Consider the following 19,477-nt stretch of genomic DNA (forward strand, 5'->3'; position numbering starts at 1 on the left):
AACGGCCGCACCGAGGAATAAGACACATGAACGTCGCAGATTTAATTCGATTTTTAAATATAACATTCATTAAGTAATTAAAATAACGCCAGTCGCCAAAAACAAAAAACAGATCCAACCAGGACCCAACGGGATGAGCATTTCCAGTCACTGCCCAAGACTTTCCTTGCGCTCTCGGTTCCCGAGGGCCTGGCCCTGCACGTTGGCAGCCAGGGATGGGCGTCGCTAAATAGTGAGTCCTGAAGCCCCTGTTACATTTTTCACATCCATAAAATATTTTAAATCGATCACATTCCTTGTTAAAAGTCTAGAAAAACACACTTAATTAGCCATTACTGTGCACATCTCTTTAAATAATTATCCAAAAGGGAAAGAAAGAAAAAAAAAGACAATGTTGAATCCGTTTCAACAAACAAAACGCAGGGAGGATACGAACGGAACCCCAGCCCTGGGCAGCAGCGGTTTCCAAGCGGCTGGGACACCTCTCCTGCCGCGCTGGCAGGAGGGAATCCCGCCCTGCTCCCTTCCCAGGGTGCCGGGCCGTGTCCTCAGCAGGCGCAGAGATCCAGTCACAGCAGCGGGAACCCCCTAGAGCCGCGCAGCCACGGGTTTCTGTACAGGTATCTGAGCATCTAAGGGGGCGAAAAATAGAGAAAGCAAAACAGCTCTCATCAAAACGCTGTCAGTGCCACTCCCGTAAGCTACCTCTTTGCTTTACTTTCCTTGGGTCATCAGGTTGCGCATTATTTCAAGTGAAGAAGGGAGATTCATTGCTGCACTCCGTGACAGCAGAAAAAAGTCTTGTATAAAAATAACATTAGGATTTTTATACAGATAAATCTAAGAAACTACTACGGAAAAACACTACATCTAATGTACGTGCATTGTCCAAAGTGATTTACAACTTGCAAAGCTCCCTTCAAACGAATCTGAGAACACTTACCAAACATGTCCAGGATTTTATTAACAGCCTCTTGATTTACACTGTAAGTGAATCCATTTGACCTATAGTTAAAAGAAGAAAAAACACCACAAAAACTTGTTTCTTCAATGACTATTTCTTATCTCAGTCATTTCCACACAAATAATCTGAATTAACCATGTTCATAATTATTTTACTTTTTTATCCTACCAGCATACATATTAAGGACCTGGCAGACTTCTGAACAGATTGAACTCAAGGACAATTATGGTTTCTTTACCCCTCCTCTTGTTCCCTTGTCTCTCTCTTCCCTTGATTTTTACTGGGGACAACTGTAGGAAAAGAATGTTTGGGTTTTTTTCAACTGTATAATTTTCAAGACTGTCTCTCTGAAACTGGATGTCACATTCTGTCACACTCAAGTGATTTATTTCATTTACTTGAAAGGGGAATTTAGCTACAGACATCTATCTATTCAGCACAGTGATGTGGCAGCAGAGGTAACATGAGTACTTTTTGCAACTACAAACCTTAACCAATTCATTCCTGAAGAGACTTAAGGAAAAACCCGGGGTCATCAGCTGCCAGCTACATTCTGTGAAGCAGTCAAGACAACGCAGGGACTTGTTAAAATTAAGCACGACTGTTCTATTTGCTTACCAAAGCCTTGGGAGAAACTTTGAAAACCAAAAGGTAAAGAGGACTCAGAAGCAGCCTACTAGTGGGTTAATTAATTTTGTTGGTGGGTCACATAGGAGTGTTCTCACTACGAGGGGGTGCCACTCGGCTTCTACAAGGTGTACTGAAAACAACTACCCGGTTCTTCACCATGACTCAGGTAAATCCAATCAACCAGTTGACTGGTGTTCAGGCAGTCCACGTTCTGCTATTGCTGAGAACTCCCAGTAAGATCACACACTGACTTCTACACACCAAAACAACATTACTCACGTTTTCTTCTTCTTCACTGCACCCAGCTGCACAAGAGCTGCTAAGGCATTTTTCTGCATGTCAGAAGACAGCGCTTCATAACACTGTGTGCTCCCTACAGGGAAAGCAGAAACACAACTCAAAGTTTGATTGCTGTCCATCAACATGCTGCACTTGGAAAGTCCTATTGCACAATGGCTGTTACATACCCTTCTCAAGAAGCTGAAAAACGAAGTTGCGGACTCCAGGTATAAACTGCTTCTCCGTAAAGGCTTCTTTTGTTTCCTTTGAGAGGTATCTGAAAATTAACTAACATTAAAAAAATAATAATTAGCATTTCTTCCATTTTGATTGTCAGCTTCTAATGAATCACAAACGGAAGTGACCTCATAAGTAAGCAATACTGCTACACTTCGGAAAGTGTAGGCGAGGAACACAAAAGGTATCATTACATAGAGCATCTGAAATTTTGATTGCTGTTTAACAGGTATCAGAATCTTAAAATTAAAATATGATTCAGTACTACTATAATAGTTACCTTATACATTACTTTAACATTACTGTTCTCACAATCGGAAATGGTATCATTTTCTTTAAGCAATATCTGTTTTACAGATGAGAAAAACTGGGCAAATGAGTACAGTTCAGCCCAAGTCATACACCAGATCATTAAATGATTCCACTACATTCCAACATCTACATTCCCACCAACATTATGCTGCCATACCTGAGATTTTTGCCTCTTGCTTTTGTATACATTGCTTATTACAGAATTGTAAGTGTTTAGTCTTATAAAAACCTCAGATACCCAAAGTATTTAAAAGATAGGGACGTAATTAGTGACTCCCCAAAAAAGCTATCAGATATGAGATGCAAACTCATTTCTGCACCTGGCAGGACAGCCCACACTAAATGAATGAAGCAAGAGCTACTCAAAAAGTGAGCAATGAAGCTGGTAGCAGCACACTCCCTGTGAAGCTTATAAACCCACAACGGGCCATAACATTATAAGGTAGTTACTGCTTTAGACAATTGGAAAAGTCTGAGCCAAAAGCTGAAACCAGGATCGTGGGTGGAGGGTGATGTTTAAGGCATTTGCTGCTGCTCTTTCTCAACTGCTGCACTCCCCAGCCATGAAAGCAAGTCACTATTCGTACTGCAGAAGTATCACAGCTCTCCTCATTTCCCTATAAAGCACAGGAGAAAAAAGGGAATTTTCTGAAGAACATACCTGATAACCTTCTAGAAAAGGTCTGAACATAGCTGACAAGAAAGATACTGTAACATTTCCTTTTTCAGTAGGGTAGATTTCCTGTTGAGTTGTTTCAATGGCATCACATTTCGTGAGTAGAAAACATCCTTCCTCAAAATCCTGGGAGAGAGAAGTATGACTGACATTTTAACAGCTACATTAAGTGCAGCTACCTGCTCCTGCAAAATCAACAAAAACAACGACACAGCAGGACGCCACTTCCATTTCTAGACTCAGTCTTCAAGAGACTCAAATCAAATTTTTCCTATATACCAGAAATACCCTTATAAAAAGGTGGTGGGAACGTGGTCAAACACAATAATATCACAGCTCCCTCAGTATTCTGTCAGAATAGGCTCACGTTCCTTTTTTTTTTAGTTGTTTTTTTTCCCTATGAGTTTGTTTGTTCATTAAGTCAGGGTTTGCTTTTGTCTCACTTGCACTGTTTATGATAAATAATAACATAGTTCACTGACCTTCCCTCTACAAAAGAAACAGCACAAAGGCCAAAAGTTGTAAATTATGGAAATGTCAATGGCAAAACCATGTAACTACCAATATCAGCACGGGGAGAGGGGACCCAGGACACGTACACAGAGAGGACATGAGGAGATGGGACATGACATGACATGACAAGCACGTGGATAACTAGAGGAGTGGGTTGCTAAGAGATCCCTGAACATTATATCAAGTATTTAATTTGACTCCAGCAAAGTAAGTCATAGCCAGTCATCTTCCTGTTCTCTGCTTGGTTTTGGTAGTTAAAAGTTGCAAGAGGCAACAATTACTGACAATGAAAATTAAACATAACGGTGCCAATCAGACCTTAAAAAAGGCTCAATTCTTTTCTCTATAAAAATTGATGAGATTTGAATATAGTTGCAGGTCTTGAATATTTTTATGAAAATTTTACGTATCTCTTTTCTTAGTGAAGATCACAAATACCACCGTCAGATATTTGACCTTAACAGTGATAAAAATTACATTTAATAATTTTTAAATCCAAATAAAAACTACAAACGGACCTACCAGTTTATATTTGGTATGGTGCTGAACCAGGGTTGTTACTAACAAACTCGTGCTCACCTGCATTTTAAAGCAGGTTGGACCAGCAGCAGGATGTGCACCAAGTGACACTGCAAGTCAGTTTTCACAGCTTGCTTGTGTCCAGCTGTGTTAGGAGAGCAGGCAGAAATCCCAGCCCCACAATAAGGCAGCATGCACCAACAAGACTGGCTTTGTCTGAGTAATGGTTGTGTGGGGCAGGAGACAAAACAGGAAGGAAGATCTTTCAAGCAAACAGGATGCGACTAAAGCTTCTGTAAAACTCTACTAGGCACACTGTTTAGGAAAGTTCTCTCTTCCAAAACCTTTACAGGCTGCATCGCCTCAACTCTGCAGATTTTGGCTGCAGAAGTTGGAATCAGGCTTCACTATAAGCACTTCCCTCACAGTGCTACATGAATCTACGCAAGATAAAGGCCAGTAGGAAAAAGCTAAACAGGTTCAATCATAAATGATTACAATGCTTTTAGAAGTCTATTAATGCACAGGAACATAAAAAACTTCAGAGTTTAAGGTATAAGAGGAACAGTAGCCACTGTATGAACACTCTGGAGTAGGTACCACCATTCTGTGCAGCAAAGGAGAGGTGGGTACAGAGGCGTACTTTAAGAGGTGAGGCACTGGGTGTTGGTACACTCCTCTGGTATTCCTGCCATCACAAGCCACACACATGGAGCTGTACACAACAACTAGTGACAGCTGCACTGAGAGGAGCATAATAAACCAGAGGACAATAGGTGCTTAAATATAGATTTGTGTACTCTCTTTGTGAAACATAATGAAGGCATAATGGTTGAGCATTAACTGGTATAATACCTATAGTCTAACTTCCTGAAAGAGCAGCAGTGTTCCTCTGCTACTATGTCTGCAACAGCTTTTATAGAAAATTATCCTAGTGTACTCTCAATAAGAATTCCTGTTTTCTTTCTGCACTGACAGAATATACCCACTCTGTGATAGAATTCAATTAAATCTACATTAACTGGTTTTTTTCACAGCCCAAGGCCTCTTTCACAACTGCAGAGCATGAGGACACTATTTACACTTCATTTAAAGGACTGCTTTACATGTATTTTCATATCCACACTGGGAGACTAGTAGGTTTATGCAAAAAAGCCAAACTTCCGCTACGGTTCATTTCAACTGTTCAGAATTGGACAATTTCAGGAATTTTAGTTTTTTACTCGAGCAGAAGAAAACCAAAACAACAAACAAGATTGCATATGCAATCTTGTGGATTCAGACAATGTTTTGCAACTAATCAAATTACTACCTTCACTCTGACCCCTTTTAAAGTTCTCCCTCCCACTTACAGATCCAGTTGATAACACTGTAGGTGTTTGTCACAAAGCATTTGCTTATCAGAACGCTGAAATCAGATGCTATTTTAGTTGGCTGTGTTACTCACTACCAGTATTTTTTGTATAAAAGATGGTTTTACCTTCAGTGAAACACCAGGGAAAAAGATGAACTCATCAGAAAAAACATCTCGCAAGAAGCTGAAGCAGCTATAGACTTCCTCTGAAAAAAAATATTGTACAAGTACTGTTGTTTAAAAACATAATTTAAAACATGCAAGTGAAAAGCCATGTACTCCTTAGTTTAAAGAGTACCTTCTTTCAATAAAATTGGGCCTGACATTAAATATACAGCAGAAACCACCACAACAGAACTTGATTCAACTGTTACTAAAAAGAAAGAGCAGGAGCTTGTAGCTTCTCAGAACATGCACCAAATACTGTATCATCAGATGCTGCACAAAATTACAGAATGTATTCTGAAAAGTTTCTTTAAGAGCTAAGTACTGGAAAACACTTCAATACTTCAGAAACAGCAGCGGGAAGAGAAGAAAGACTGAGAGCTGGCTGCACTGTATGCAAGTGTGAGCTGTGTGTAACCTAAAAAGCTTGTCTGCTAAACATCAACAAAGTAAGACACCTAAGAACTGGGATCAGCTCACGTTAGCCCTGCTCTCTCAGCAGAATATACCTACTTCCAAAAGTATCAAAGGGTAAACAAACAAAAATGGCAAGCAAAATACCACTGTCCCCTCCCAACACATCTGCCTTATGCTATTGGACCTTAGCCAGAGTAGAACGCCCTCAGCTAGCTCCCACTAGCAGTCACAGGAACCTTATGCTCCTCTCACAGCTGACAGCACAAGAAGCAAAGCCAGCAGACCCTCAGAACTACCCAAACGTACCTTTTCTGAAGCTGTGTGTCATCTGCAGGGCTACTGCCACCAGAGATGGACGCACAAACACGTTCAGCAGCTGGTTTCTGTAGGTAGCACACATGAGGATAGCCAGAGCACGCTTAAAGACAACTTCCTCTATGGCTCCATCTTCCACTCCTTTGTCATTTAGGACCACGTGGCCATCAACAAGGCAAGCAATGTTGGAATGCAGGCTGAGGGCAGACATGACTGCTTTTTTGGCACATAGGTTATCTAGCAGGAAAATGCAACACTCAGGAAAATGCAAAAGGGAACATAATGCACCAGTATTCCATTAAGTTTTATAAGTAAAACCCCATTATTACACCAAACTTTCAGTTAGAGAGAAGTCCCAAAACAATCTACACCAGGAATTGGCAGCCTAGACATAGTACGAGGTGGAGAGAACGAATTTCAGATGTGTTTGTAATTAAAGCACTTCAAATTGTTCCACTTTCTAACAATGACAAACATTCCCTTGGTCTCTGGAACAAGTATTCTGAGCCTCCAAATAAAATGGGACAGATCTGTTTGATGGATACACTCATCAGAAAGGAAATGAAGATCATGCTTTTTTGCTTAGGCATTTTGACACTTCAAGTTTTGAATCCGATGCACAAGTCTTGTATATGTGGAAGGCCTCATCCTAATGTAAGTATTACTACGTAACAGACCTGCTCAAAGAGAAACCAGACTGTACTTAAACTCAAATTTCTTCTTGTTTCATAAGACAATCCTTATAAAATGCCTAAGGCTAGGAAGAGTGTGGTTTTGGTTTTGCCTTTTTTTTTTTTTAAACCACAAAGTTCTTTGAAGGCAGGCATGAGTTTCACAAACTTGTGGTCAATTTTCTTGTTAGTGTAACACACCACAAACCCTACTCAGACAGAGCAGCACCTCAAGTCTTGAAAGTATCCTCACCTTTTTAGAATACCCTACACTTTAAACACTACCAGAACATCCCCTGCTTAAAGTATGAACTGTTTGTCAAGCAAGGAAAGAAACAATAAAAACTTCTTACTGAACCCTAGAAGACACTTTACATGTTCACAGCACCGTAATCATATCAATATAGCCTCTGACAGAAAAAAAAAACACTAAAATTCCTCTTATTTAAAAATATTATTTTATTATAAAAATATTTCCCCTTAACATAACTTCACAGAATGTCCTTGCATCTTATTTGCTCCTTCAGCCTACTCTGTTCCATTTTGCTAAAGCTCTCATATTTCTCAATGTAATAACCAGAAGTGTGAGCAAGTAATTTTGCAGTCCTTGTTTTTAATACAAAATTCTAAAACTCAGACAAATTATCTGCCTGTAATAACCAACCAGTGTATCAAAGGGAGAAACAACTAACTGAAGGCAGAAGAATGGACAGGGTAAATATAGTTGCTGACTTGGCAACACTGTCAAATTAGCCTTTAAAATGCAGTTCTTTCAAATTACTGACAATCCAAAGCAAAACAAGCCGTTTCTATGCAACTGATGCCTTAGCAGGACCAGCACACTCTAACAAAATCTGCTCAGTTGCTGTCATTCCTCTCCTTCATTGCCAAGCCTATTTTTTCCACAACTCTACTAATGCAAAAGCTGATTCATTGCCCCTAAGAATATAAACAAAACTAAAAAGCAAACCCAAATGTGGTAAGTTCTTCAGTTTACTGTGCAGTAAGATTTTAAATGAAGTTTAAATACTGCCATGAAATTCTTCCTTTTACCAGCCTGGCAGCAGCAAACCTTGTCTGCATTACCTGCAGCGCAGATCCCTGAAAGAAGTGGTTTTCTCCCAAAAATGACAGATTTCTGTTACAACTGTGGCCTGTTTGTATTTCTTTACTGCAGTACTGAGAGGAAACCCTGATTATACACATGGCTCTAAAATTAACCCCCTGTGCCACCCTGGCTCACGGAGAGAAGTTTAAAACAATTGTTCAGGAAGTCTGGAAGGAGAATCAACCTTTCAGCAGCCAAGATATACACACGCTTTATATATATATATGTATGTATGTATGTAAGTGTCCGCACATGTGTGTGTGTATATGTGTGTGTATATATATATAAATAAAAATACCAAAGAAGCCTCTTCCTCAAAAATCATTGCTGTTTCTGGGTGTAAAGTGAAATTAAAAAATAAGTAAGAGAAATAACAGCTTTGTTTCTGCTAGTTCTTTGCCACAGTAACAACTTTACTATAGTCAGTATCAAGCAACAAACCTGGCATCACACTAAGTTTAATTGTTGCAGACCAGGTAATTGCCTGTGACTTAAGTAGTAGTCAGAAAGACAGACTCTAGGCAAATCCCAGTACTTTAATACAAACACCTTCTAATTTCTTCCCCCCTCATTCCACACTTAAAGAAATAACAGCAAAATATCTGTTCTGCCTCCACCTAACTGTTCTTCAAAGTAGTATCTTCTACAGCCTAAGCCAAAATCTACCAGGTTTTAGCAGCATTTTTAGCATATCCTAAAGTCGATTTACAACATGAGGAAAACATTCTGTAGAGCTGTCACCACGCACTGCTTCCACAGAAATACAATTTATCCTTCATAAGCAACAAAAGAAATAGAAATAACACTTTCTCTGCATACCAGGCCATTCAATGAATCCTCCAAAAGTCTGTGTTAAGCCTTTAAGCCACAGGGTCTTTTCTATTAGAAGTTCAAAATCCATGGCTGGCAAATTCTGGAGCAGGACAGAAGCAACCAGCACCCATGGGCTCAAAACCATGTTTTCTATTTGCAGGAGCTCCATTTTATAAGCTACATCACTGACAAATTCTTGGATATCCTCAGATGGCTTCTGGGGAAGATGCCTGAAAAGAACAATGCAGTTCAAGGTAAAGAACCTGGAATACAAATCACACCCTTCCTTACTTCTTCTGTATTGTTCCCAGATCCATAACTACTTCACAGAACCTAACACCTAGAGGGTGATTCTATGTAGAACAGAAGTAGAGTACAATACCAGTAGCTTCACAACAGTATTTGAAACACAGAATTCTGCACTGATGCGGTACAGTTGTTATCTTTTAAAAAAATCATAGTTCATATGTATTATGTTTTGTGCAACAAATTGCAGAAGCCGTTCCATCTAGTCATAGTTGCAGGTCACTAGCATATGGTTATATAATAGTTTGTAGTAATAAAGCAAGAAGGGGCAGAAAGGTGGAATTTTGAAATGGTAAAACCACTGAATTCTCCAAAAACAGAGCTTTGCCTGACTCACGTGCAATTAACCTCTAAAATAGCATATTCTCAACACAGTACAAAGCCATGCAAGTAGCATGTTTCAGGAACACCCAATCCCAAACATAGTAAGCCTCTGCTCAGACAGAACAGGTTCAGTGGTATAAGTAGTGAGATGGAGGGGAGGTGAGAAAAGTTGAGAACAAACTGCAAGAGAACATCTTATTTTACATAGGTGAGGACTAAACAAATGCTTTTCCTGTGCTTAAACGATGGAAAGATGTAGTACCTGGGGACCAAATTGTATGGGCACCGATTGATTCTCCCAGATGCCAAGGTTCTAAGTGATATTGGCTGGCCAACGTAGATGTGTATGGTACCAAAATTGTCACTGAGAATTCTTCTGGCTTTCAACAAACCCTAACAAAACAAAAAGGGCAAAACTAAAATTTTGGTGCTACAGAGTGTGCATACATTCACCTATGTTCTGTTCTTAAGGAATTTACATACAGATGTAGATTCTTTGGGCTTTGGGACTCCTAGGAGCTCATATGCATAGAGAGATTCTTCTAATATCCTCTCATAGCTGATGCTGATAGGAACAAGGTACGTGTCAAAGACTTCACGTTTAAAAAATGGTTCCATCACAATGCTGAGAAGACCTGCAAATTTGGAAAAAAAAAAAAAAAGTGAAAAAAAAAGTTAATCACTTGTGTTTTTTTTTCAATAAGGGAAAAGCTGGAATTTAACCTCAAAAGGTTATCTACAAATTTTAGAAACTGCTAGTAGTTGTGCACTTTGCTTGTTCTCCAGACAAACAGAAGCACAAGACACTGCCTAATTGGACAGCTATTTGTGCTCTTTCAGTAGTACTGCTCTGTGCCCACACTGCATCTTCCTTCTAAAGATTAACTCCATTACTTTTACAGTTAGCTTACAATATTTCTCTCCTGGCCAGAAGACACCTGTTTTCTTGAAAGAAAAGGGTGAAGAGTTATGCAATTAAGCACACAATGGTGCAAAGTGAGACAAAGCAGTAGAGTGCAAGAGATGTGTGCTGCTATTCTTCATATGGCCTTGGAACTCCAACCATAGTGTTTTTCCACTACTCTGACAGACGTCACCTATTTCCCACCACTTTAACATCCCTTCTTGTCTGAAGAACTTAGGAAGCATATAGTCACTAATCAAAACACTAATAATTATTAAAAGTTCCAAGTTTTCAACAAACCTACCAAATTTTGGAGTCAGAGTCTTGGCGGTGCGGCTTCTGGTCCCTTCAAGAAAAAACTCAATTGGGGCATAGCCACTCTTCAAAAGTAAAACAAAACAAGCTGGTCAGAAAAACATTTATTCTCTACTGCCCACAAATACGTTTAAGTACTTGAGTAAGTTTTTTGAATGGAAGCCAGGCACATCTAATTTCAGTCATCTCTAAGCCTATATTCATTCACTGTATTTGCCACATCATATAGTTAAACTAATTAAAAGATTGTGTCTGTCATGAGATATGGGCACATGATCCAAAGCAACTGATGAGCAGCAATTTGTTTACCACCTAATGCTGGGCTATAATGAAAAGACAGTGCATGTATGCTCTTCACCTGCAGCAATTCTGAGGTAAAACACATTTAATGAAATCACAGTGAAGACTTTCAATCTCATGGATATACCATTGAGCACATTTCACTGAATCATTTCAACCGAGTATTTCTTAAGCAAACGTTTTGAGAGTTCAGTAATTTATTTACCCTTAACATCGTTTTTACGTATTCAGCAAACACTGCCCAGTAGAGTCTGTTCCCGCTGAAGGTACGTCGCATAAAAAAGGCACCTGCCCTTCGTAGCAGCTCACCAACTATCTTCATTCCTAGGAAATCTGGAAAACAATTGAACAAAAACCATACACATAAAACTTTTTAGTATCAGCCAGCAGAGTCAACCACTTTCTCTAATACTCTGATTCAATTACCAGAAAAAAGGAGATCTCTTTCAAGGATTCTGTTGTTGCGATTACCTTACCTGCCTTCCAATCATCTAGTAAGACTTCTGCAGACATAAATGGCCTTTTTTTTTTTTTTGGTAAACAGCTTTCAGTTCGAGCCATTTATTTTCTTTAGATGGCCAGATTTCAGCCATAATAAAGACTATGCTTTTTTAAGTACACCATTTCTCTCATCTTCAGAAAGATCAGTTACCTCTGAATGTAGCCTACAAGACATGGAAATTAACTCACCAGCTGCAGTAAATTATACCATTTGAGATCCTGACCCATCACTTCAGTAGGGGTAGACTAAACCAGCTAAAATATTTCATTGTTCTCTAGTTTTAAGTAATTATGGTCAACACTTAAGTTGTCAAAACCAGGAAACAATCTTAAGAAATGCCTTAGGGAGGCATTTAAAACAAGTCTACACAGCAACTGGCCTCCTTGCCACCTCAATCCATGAGACACTTGAGAGCCGAGATTCACTCAGTAAAATAAATTCACATTTCACATGCTGAGAACAACTGCCTTGAAGATGTCATAGAATATGTCACACAGGCATACATATGTGGGAGACATACATGAATACAAGATAGATAAAAGGATATTGGCTCCAGGACCCTGGGCAGCAATAGCAGCTGTCAAAGCTCCCCATGTGCAGAGGTCTATCTTTTTCCCTTACCCTCCTACTACCCTCCCTCTCTCAGCACAACACATACTCTATCTCCTCCCTTACTTCCATCCTCCTCCTGCACACTCAGCCTCCCAATCAAGATGCCAGCTGCATGTCCAGTGCCTCTCTCCACCACACAAACCGGGACTCGAATCCTTTCATGTACCTCAAGGCCACACCACCTCACCAGCTTTGAGCCACTCATCCGACTTCCTCCCAGGACCTGAGACAGAAACACAATTCCAGCACCAGCCAGATTCACGCTAATGCACAGAGCCTGTACCATGGCCACTGTTAACTTCCTCTCAGCTAATCCCCCTGGATCTATCCGTATGCTGCCTGAAGCCAAGTGATAACTAACAAAGCAGAAGCGTTTACAACCTGTATTAGGAGAGTGTTTCTCCACTCAGCACAAACACCACTTTGAGAGTCAGTTTGTACATCACGTCTTGTGAACCTCTAGCACAATATGTGGTAAATACAAACAGAGAACCGTGTTTTCTCCAGAGGAATTTAAAATGATAAACATAGAGTAGTATAATCAAGCGGCATGCCCCTAGTTCTGAAGAACTTTGACCCCAAAATATCCAAAAACTATCTGCTCCGCAGCAGAGGTGAGAGCTGCTCCTTTTCACTGCTGAGAGTTTTGAGACGGGGCCGGGCTTCCTGGAGATGCTGAAACCGGGGCAGAGCGGGGAGACCCGAGACTGAGCGGGAATCCTGTGAGGGAATCCTGTGAGGTACCGGAGGGCTGAGGTGCCAGGGGCGTGTCTGGGAACCGCGGCAAAATGTAAAAGCAGCCTCTTGGCAGCTCCTTCAGAGCAGGTGGCAGCAGCAGCGGCACCGACCATCACGGAGAGCGGCCCGAGCCAGCAGGAGCGGATCAGCACAAGCCGTTTGATGTGGGTGTGTGTGAGGGCATGCAAAGAGCAGCAAGGAGCGGTTGCCTTCTTTTAGCTAGACAGACGCTCACGGCCACAAGACGACCAAAAGCCGCAGTGAGACAGGATGTGGGTACTCAGGCTGAGCTTTCGGGCAGACACGAGGCCATGCGGGTCTGGGGCTGCAGCGAGTGCCTGAGCCTGGCACTGGTACCGGAGGGAGCCAGTGACACCGTCTGTGTGTGGTGTGAGTAAGTAAGTGATCTGATCTGCTTGCTATCAATTCTCTGAATCCTGAAAACATTATTAAAAAAACATACTCGCCTATTCCTGCAGCAATGACAGGCAAAGCCAAGTCATACGTATATAGCAAATAAGACAGCATCAAAAAGTCTACGTAGCTTCGGTGACTGGGCAGCAGCACAACTGGATGCTCTTGAATGGCGTGTTGCAACTGAAAAATAAAAAAAATCAACAGAACAAACAATATTGTTCAAATATTTAGAGAGTGCCTGTTGCAGTTTGCAGAAGGGCTTAAGACAAACAGAAGCTGGTTTGTTTGAGGGTGCTTTGTCCACTCACTGTACCTCTTTCAGCATGGAGCCACAGAAAATTTTGAACAAGTTTCCAGACTAGCAACCTGTGGTTCACAAGCATGGCAGGACTCAAAAGCCAGGACCACCTCATTATGTTATAGTCTAATTCGAATCCCTTTTGATGGGGATGGGAAACCCAGCAGGGTTTGCCAGGGCTGACACTGCTGTCTTCTAGGGAATGCGCTGCACCCTCTAGAACAGCAACACCCTGCAATGAAACAGGGGCACAACAGATCCCCAGGAAACTGGGGCAAGCTTAAAGCATCTCTGGCCTCAAGGGTTTCACCACTCTTAACCCTAATAAGATTTTGTAGAACAGCCAGCCCACTTAGACACATAATATCAGGTTTCCACCCCCAATTCAGCTAAATGCATTATTAAATTCATAATATCAGACAGAAAAACTCTCCTAATGGCATGTCACTAGCATGTGACTGCAAGTATTCCTTAATATGGGAGGCATTTGGAAAATATACAAGAAGTCCTACTGACTGTTTGCCTCTAAAATACTTATATACCACCTGTCTTTTCTCCCCCTTACTAAGACATGCAGTAATAAACACCAGTGCAGTCTTTTTTCTTTTTTTTTTTAAGAGTGTTATTCAAGTTTTTTACTTGGAGCAAAGATGAGACTCTGTTCAAGTGACTGGTATGAAAATACTACACCTTTTTTTTTCCCCACTAGTACTTACTCTCTGCATTCCTTCTTCATTCACACAAACTCTCTGGAAAAGCCGTTTAAATATCTTGCTGAGAGTAAAGGCAAAAAATCTGACAGCTCCTAATTGCATACTGTGGCCCATCTCATCCAGGATTTCTGTGGCTTCTTCTTGAATAATATCAGGTGATTCTCCCATCTCTTTTGCCAACTAAAGAGAAACATAACAAAGAAAATAGTGGCCAGATGTTGTTCCCTTCTCCTTGCCCATGCATACTATGTGCCACAACAATTATGGCAGAACTACTACAGTGTTAAGCAAAGTTTTCTTTTATGTGATAGGCATGCATCTAATCACACAGAATCTGGGATCAACAAACAAGAGAAAGCCAAGTTAAATCCATTCAATATCAAGAGTAAGTTTAGATGTCAGTGTCAGGGAGGAGACGTGCAACAATTTCCCCCCCTTAACATACCATCTGAATGTATTAACCCATGGCATCTTCAGAGAAGATTTAATTTCAAAAGACATTTCCTACATTGTTGGTCTGAAGAAGGCTGTGTACAATGTTCTTTGGCTGGTAAAATGAAAGCTGTTTGCAGAGATATTCACAACTTAAATCTTTGAAGTCCATTTGTGTTAGATTTTAAGACTTGGCTGAAGAACCTCCACCCTATCACACTTGAATTTCCTTAGAATGTATTATTTTGGCAATGTCTAGCAGAAATGCATGCAAAACACTCTCTACCAATTTTGCATATCAATGATCTTTTTTCTGTTATGATGCACATTCCCTTTTGAAGTTTCTTAAAACAGATTTAAATAAGGGTTGTCTCTCCTATTTGATACTTTGAATCTAGAAATACTCAATTGAAAAGTTAGTCTTTTACTGGTATGGAATGAGGAACATGCCTTTTACCAAACATGGAGGAGGAATGAGGAGGAATGGCAGGAAAGAAAGCCTCAAAAAAAGCATGGATCTGTTTAGAGGCCAGCACTGCTTACCTTCTACTTCTATTTGGAAAGATATGAGAAAATCTATCTCACCCTACTTGTGTTTTAATAAATGCACTATCCTTCATCCTGCGTATTTTCATATGTAGCTATAACTGATTATTTTAACCATTTAAAGAAGCCAAAAACTGTTTCTACTTAAGCCTCAGAAAATCAATCTGTCATAAAAAGCCAAAAAATTACTCTCGTTTTTCTCTAGAGGAAGTGATACTGTTCTCATTCACCAGTAAAAGGCTTAGCACACAGTTGATCTTCTGTGAACCATGACAGAACTTAGCACTTATTCCCTAAAATCAGGAATCAAAAACCAGACCAGTCACATACAGCAAGTAGAAACAAACAAATGCACCTAATTTCACACACTGAACATCAGTAACCCAAGCAACCTGTCACAAGAACAAATTCTAGTATGTCTATGTAAAGGTCTGCAAACTCCATCAAGACAGGAGGCATACTTCATTCATTACAAAGTAGTAGCTGCTCTTCCTTTTAAAACAAAGGATATGGTTACATCTTAGAGAGAGTTTCTATTTAAAATAATTGTATGTGAAATATAACTCTCATTTTAGGGAATGTAGCATTTATGACCGATTCATAAATATCACTAGCCTATAAAATTCCTACAAGACATCCAGAAAGTAAAAAAACTCTACTGAGAAGGAGTGCTTATATCTTTCACAATGCTGCTCTGTGGTGAGAAGAGTAGAGGAGGAGAAAAGTCAAGCACATTGGATAATTCAGGTAGTGAAGTGTCTTATATGGAAAATCAAAACATTATTTAATGGAAGAACTATCTAACAGCTTTCGTGGCAACTCTGTGGTAAATCAGTATTTGTTTTTCCTGCCAAAACAGCTCTCAAGTTGCCGATTTACTGGATCATCTTTCAAGCTACAGCTATTGTGTTCAACAAGGTCAGCAGTAACTTTTTTCCCTGCTGCTACACCAAGTTCAGCTGTGCTCAATCTACCTGGTCTTACAGCTCCATGCCCCACCTCACCTGCTTGATAACATATTGAACTTGCTCTGACTGGAGAACAGCACTTTTAATAGCATTTGGCTTGCAAGGTGAAAGTCCCTTGTAGATGACAGGTGTATAACATTTCATCGCGTATCTCAAGTCGCTGGAAAACCGTCTTTCCTCCAAGATATCTTCAAACTCATCTCTTTTCTTTGACGTGAGCTCTTTCTGCTAGGAACATACAAATAAAGAATGAGACACTGTCTCAAGCCATTCAGTGGTCTGCTTGGCTGCAGTATCAAAAGAACAGCGTGTAATATTTTCGCAATGTCTGGGGGCTTTTTTAGCTTTCTGTAGTGTCTGCATTCCACATTCTGAGTGGGTGAACAAATGCTACCTGCTTGGAACAATGCTGCAAATAGAAAGAAACAAAAGAAAACCAACAAACAACAGCCCCCTCAAAAAAACAAACCTTCAACCCTTTCTAACTGAAAAGATGCCCAAATCACTCTATACCACATCACTTTGTTCTGCCTGACTGGAAGATGCTGAGAAAACATTTTACCTTTGAAAGCTGAAGTGCCTCCCTTCCAGCCTCTCTGTGATTAATAGGTATTACCTAAAACACCTTTGATTTCCTCTCTCACAGTTGCATGAAGACAATGCCTTGGGTGACATTATAAAAACACAGTCATCAACACACAAAAAAAATAAAAAACCCCACTACCTTAAGGAGCATCTGAGACCTTGGTGATTTTTGCTGGCTTATGTCAAGTTTGGACACAGAGTACATAAACCACAGCCAGGCAGGAACAAACAAAAAAGCCATTATCAGCCATGTGAAAATCAAAATTCAATATGGTGCACACATAGGTAAAAAGAGAGCAGAGCCTCTGAATAAGCACCACCACTGCTAAGCAAGAAAACAAATGGTACATCAAGAACTAACTGTGGATCCATACCACTGCAGAAATCTCATTGACAAAACTCTTCCCTCTGAGTCAGCAGGCATCCCTTGTGCTGGAGGGAGAGGTCTCCTACTATCTGCTCTAACACCACAGTTTGTATGACTGTCCTTCCAAAACCAAAATTCTGTTTTACTAAACTTCAAAACAGCAGCAAGAGCCACCAGACAAGCAAGGCAACTGGAGTAAGCCTCTGTGAAACACAAATATAAAAGTATTTGTTATGATCAAAAAATAGTAATTAAAAGATGAGAAATAAAAACATTTATGTCTTCCCTCATAGCACCACTTCAAGGAGAAGGGGATGCACAGGCATCCCTTTCATTCATTCTGCTGCCTCTCCCTCTATGCAGCCTGTGCAGAACTATTCTGACAATGAAGGACAAAACATGTTGTTTCATGGGCTCTTACAGTGACCTTTTCCGGTGTTGAGAGGAACATCTAGCCAGAAAACACACAGGAGAACACCAGGAACAGATAAGCAAAATGCCCAGCAAAGGCAGCTGAGCTTTCAACATTGGGAGAGGGACTCATGTTTCACTGCCAGCTGATCCCAGCCACATCAGCAACACCACCAAAAACATTTGACATTTAAAGTAAGTAGAGAGCAAATATTTAGCTTCTGTCTATTCATCAATACAAGATAATTTTGGCAAAACAAAAAAGCCCAAATCAGGGATATCTTCACTTAAGAACCACAAAAAAAAGGCCTTCAAAGCCATAACCGTACTGAAAGCCAATTTAATTTCACCAGAGAACACAAATCCTACTATAACGTTTGACTTTCTCATTCTTCTCCCCACACGGCATAGTCACATTTGAGTATCATCCTACTACACTAGCATTTGGTAGATCACCTAACTTCTTGCTTCTGTAGTGTAGGTAACTGTCGCTCAGTAAGTGAAGGAAAGACTGTGCAGGGACTTTCAAAAGTCCTATACAAAGTATTAGAACTAGCCTTGTATTAATGTAAAAGTTTTCAGGGGGGTTTTTTTGCCTGCATTGTTAAGCATTACAGTTTTTAATCTTTCCCCCTCCACAGCATTCAACTAGTTGGGTGTTTTGCAAGAGCCAAGTAAGCTAAGATCTGTTGAGCTGGCTGGCAATAGTTTGCATTAGCCATTTGTTGCCATTGACACCTTTTATCAATCCCCTTGATTGAAAACAGGAAATAAACACCTTATACCCTGTTAAGAGCAAAAGATAGCTCAGAATACCCTCAGAAAATATTAGTTGGCTCTAAGTGTAAACCTGCTTAAATCAGTACGTGACAAGTCATGGCTCAAAAATCTTAGTAACTTTTATTCCTATTACTGAATTCTAAAGCAGCATGCAACTGCTGCAGGAAATGCAGACAGAGAAACCCAGCACTCAGCTCGGGCATCACCAGCCACCTCAGCAGTCCCTGCACTGCTACAGCCATTCCCCAGCACGGCTCTGGTGAGCAGAGCTGTGCAAAGGCTGCAGCCAAACGAAAAGCCACCTCTCTGCCACTGCCCATCATTTCACATTTCCAGATTTGAAGTGCAACTGATTTCTCTCCACGGCAATAGGCATTTTCACACTCTGTCCCCAAGGAGCACTGAGGGCACCAAAATACACACACTTTACCGACTGCTAAATTAGAGAAACGCTGCTTTTATACATTATAGCCAAGCTGTTGCTACAGCTCCAGTTGCTGACTGGTAGAGAACACATTTATAAAACATGCTGTTGGACATCTTGACACCAGACAATTCAGGTATGTGCATGGTTACTGCAGTACAAAAGTGAAACAGGGGGACCTGGAACTCCTCTGCCACCACATAACCTCTGAAGCAGTGAAATCGGGGCGCTCAGAACGCCCTTGGGATGCCAGGACACGGCCAAGGACAGACAGAAGTTTGTGAGCCTCTGCCAAAACCAGGCACTATTTCCCTCTCCTCCCCAGCCCCCACCTCTCATTCCAGGCAGACAGCAAGGTTTAGCACCCACCCCCCAAACCCCTGTCTGAAGTGGGTGGAATAGGAGCTACCGGAAAAAAACACAGTAAATGAAGCCACTTCCACCACATAACACGGGAAAGCCCATTTCGGCTGCTTCGTGACCAAGAGTTTTCCAGCGCGGAGCGGCTGTTGCTGGCGGGTTTCTGTCCCGCAGAGCGGCGGGGCTGCCTTGCCAGGGCACC

General features: G+C 40.8%; 1 protein-coding gene across 1 annotated transcript; it reads right to left on the reverse strand.

Moving 5' to 3' along the window:
* Positions 1-588: 588 nt before the first annotated feature.
* On the reverse strand, positions 589-18,120 carry GNPAT (glyceronephosphate O-acyltransferase). Its single transcript, XM_010004232.1, is given in 16 exon segments — positions 589-632; positions 944-1,005; positions 1,874-1,967; positions 2,062-2,161; positions 3,084-3,224; positions 5,611-5,690; positions 6,373-6,618; positions 8,980-9,203; positions 9,866-9,996; positions 10,087-10,238; positions 10,812-10,887; positions 11,328-11,455; positions 13,442-13,571; positions 14,406-14,582; positions 16,385-16,635; positions 18,081-18,120. Coding segments are annotated over 16 exon segments (2,076 nt in total).
* Between the last annotated feature and the right edge of the window lie 1,357 nt (positions 18,121-19,477).

This window comes from Chaetura pelagica, unplaced genomic scaffold (assembly GCF_000747805.2).
Source record: "Chaetura pelagica isolate M959 unplaced genomic scaffold, ChaPel_1.0 scaffold708, whole genome shotgun sequence".
In the NCBI taxonomy this organism is placed as follows: domain Eukaryota; kingdom Metazoa; phylum Chordata; class Aves; order Apodiformes; family Apodidae; genus Chaetura; species Chaetura pelagica.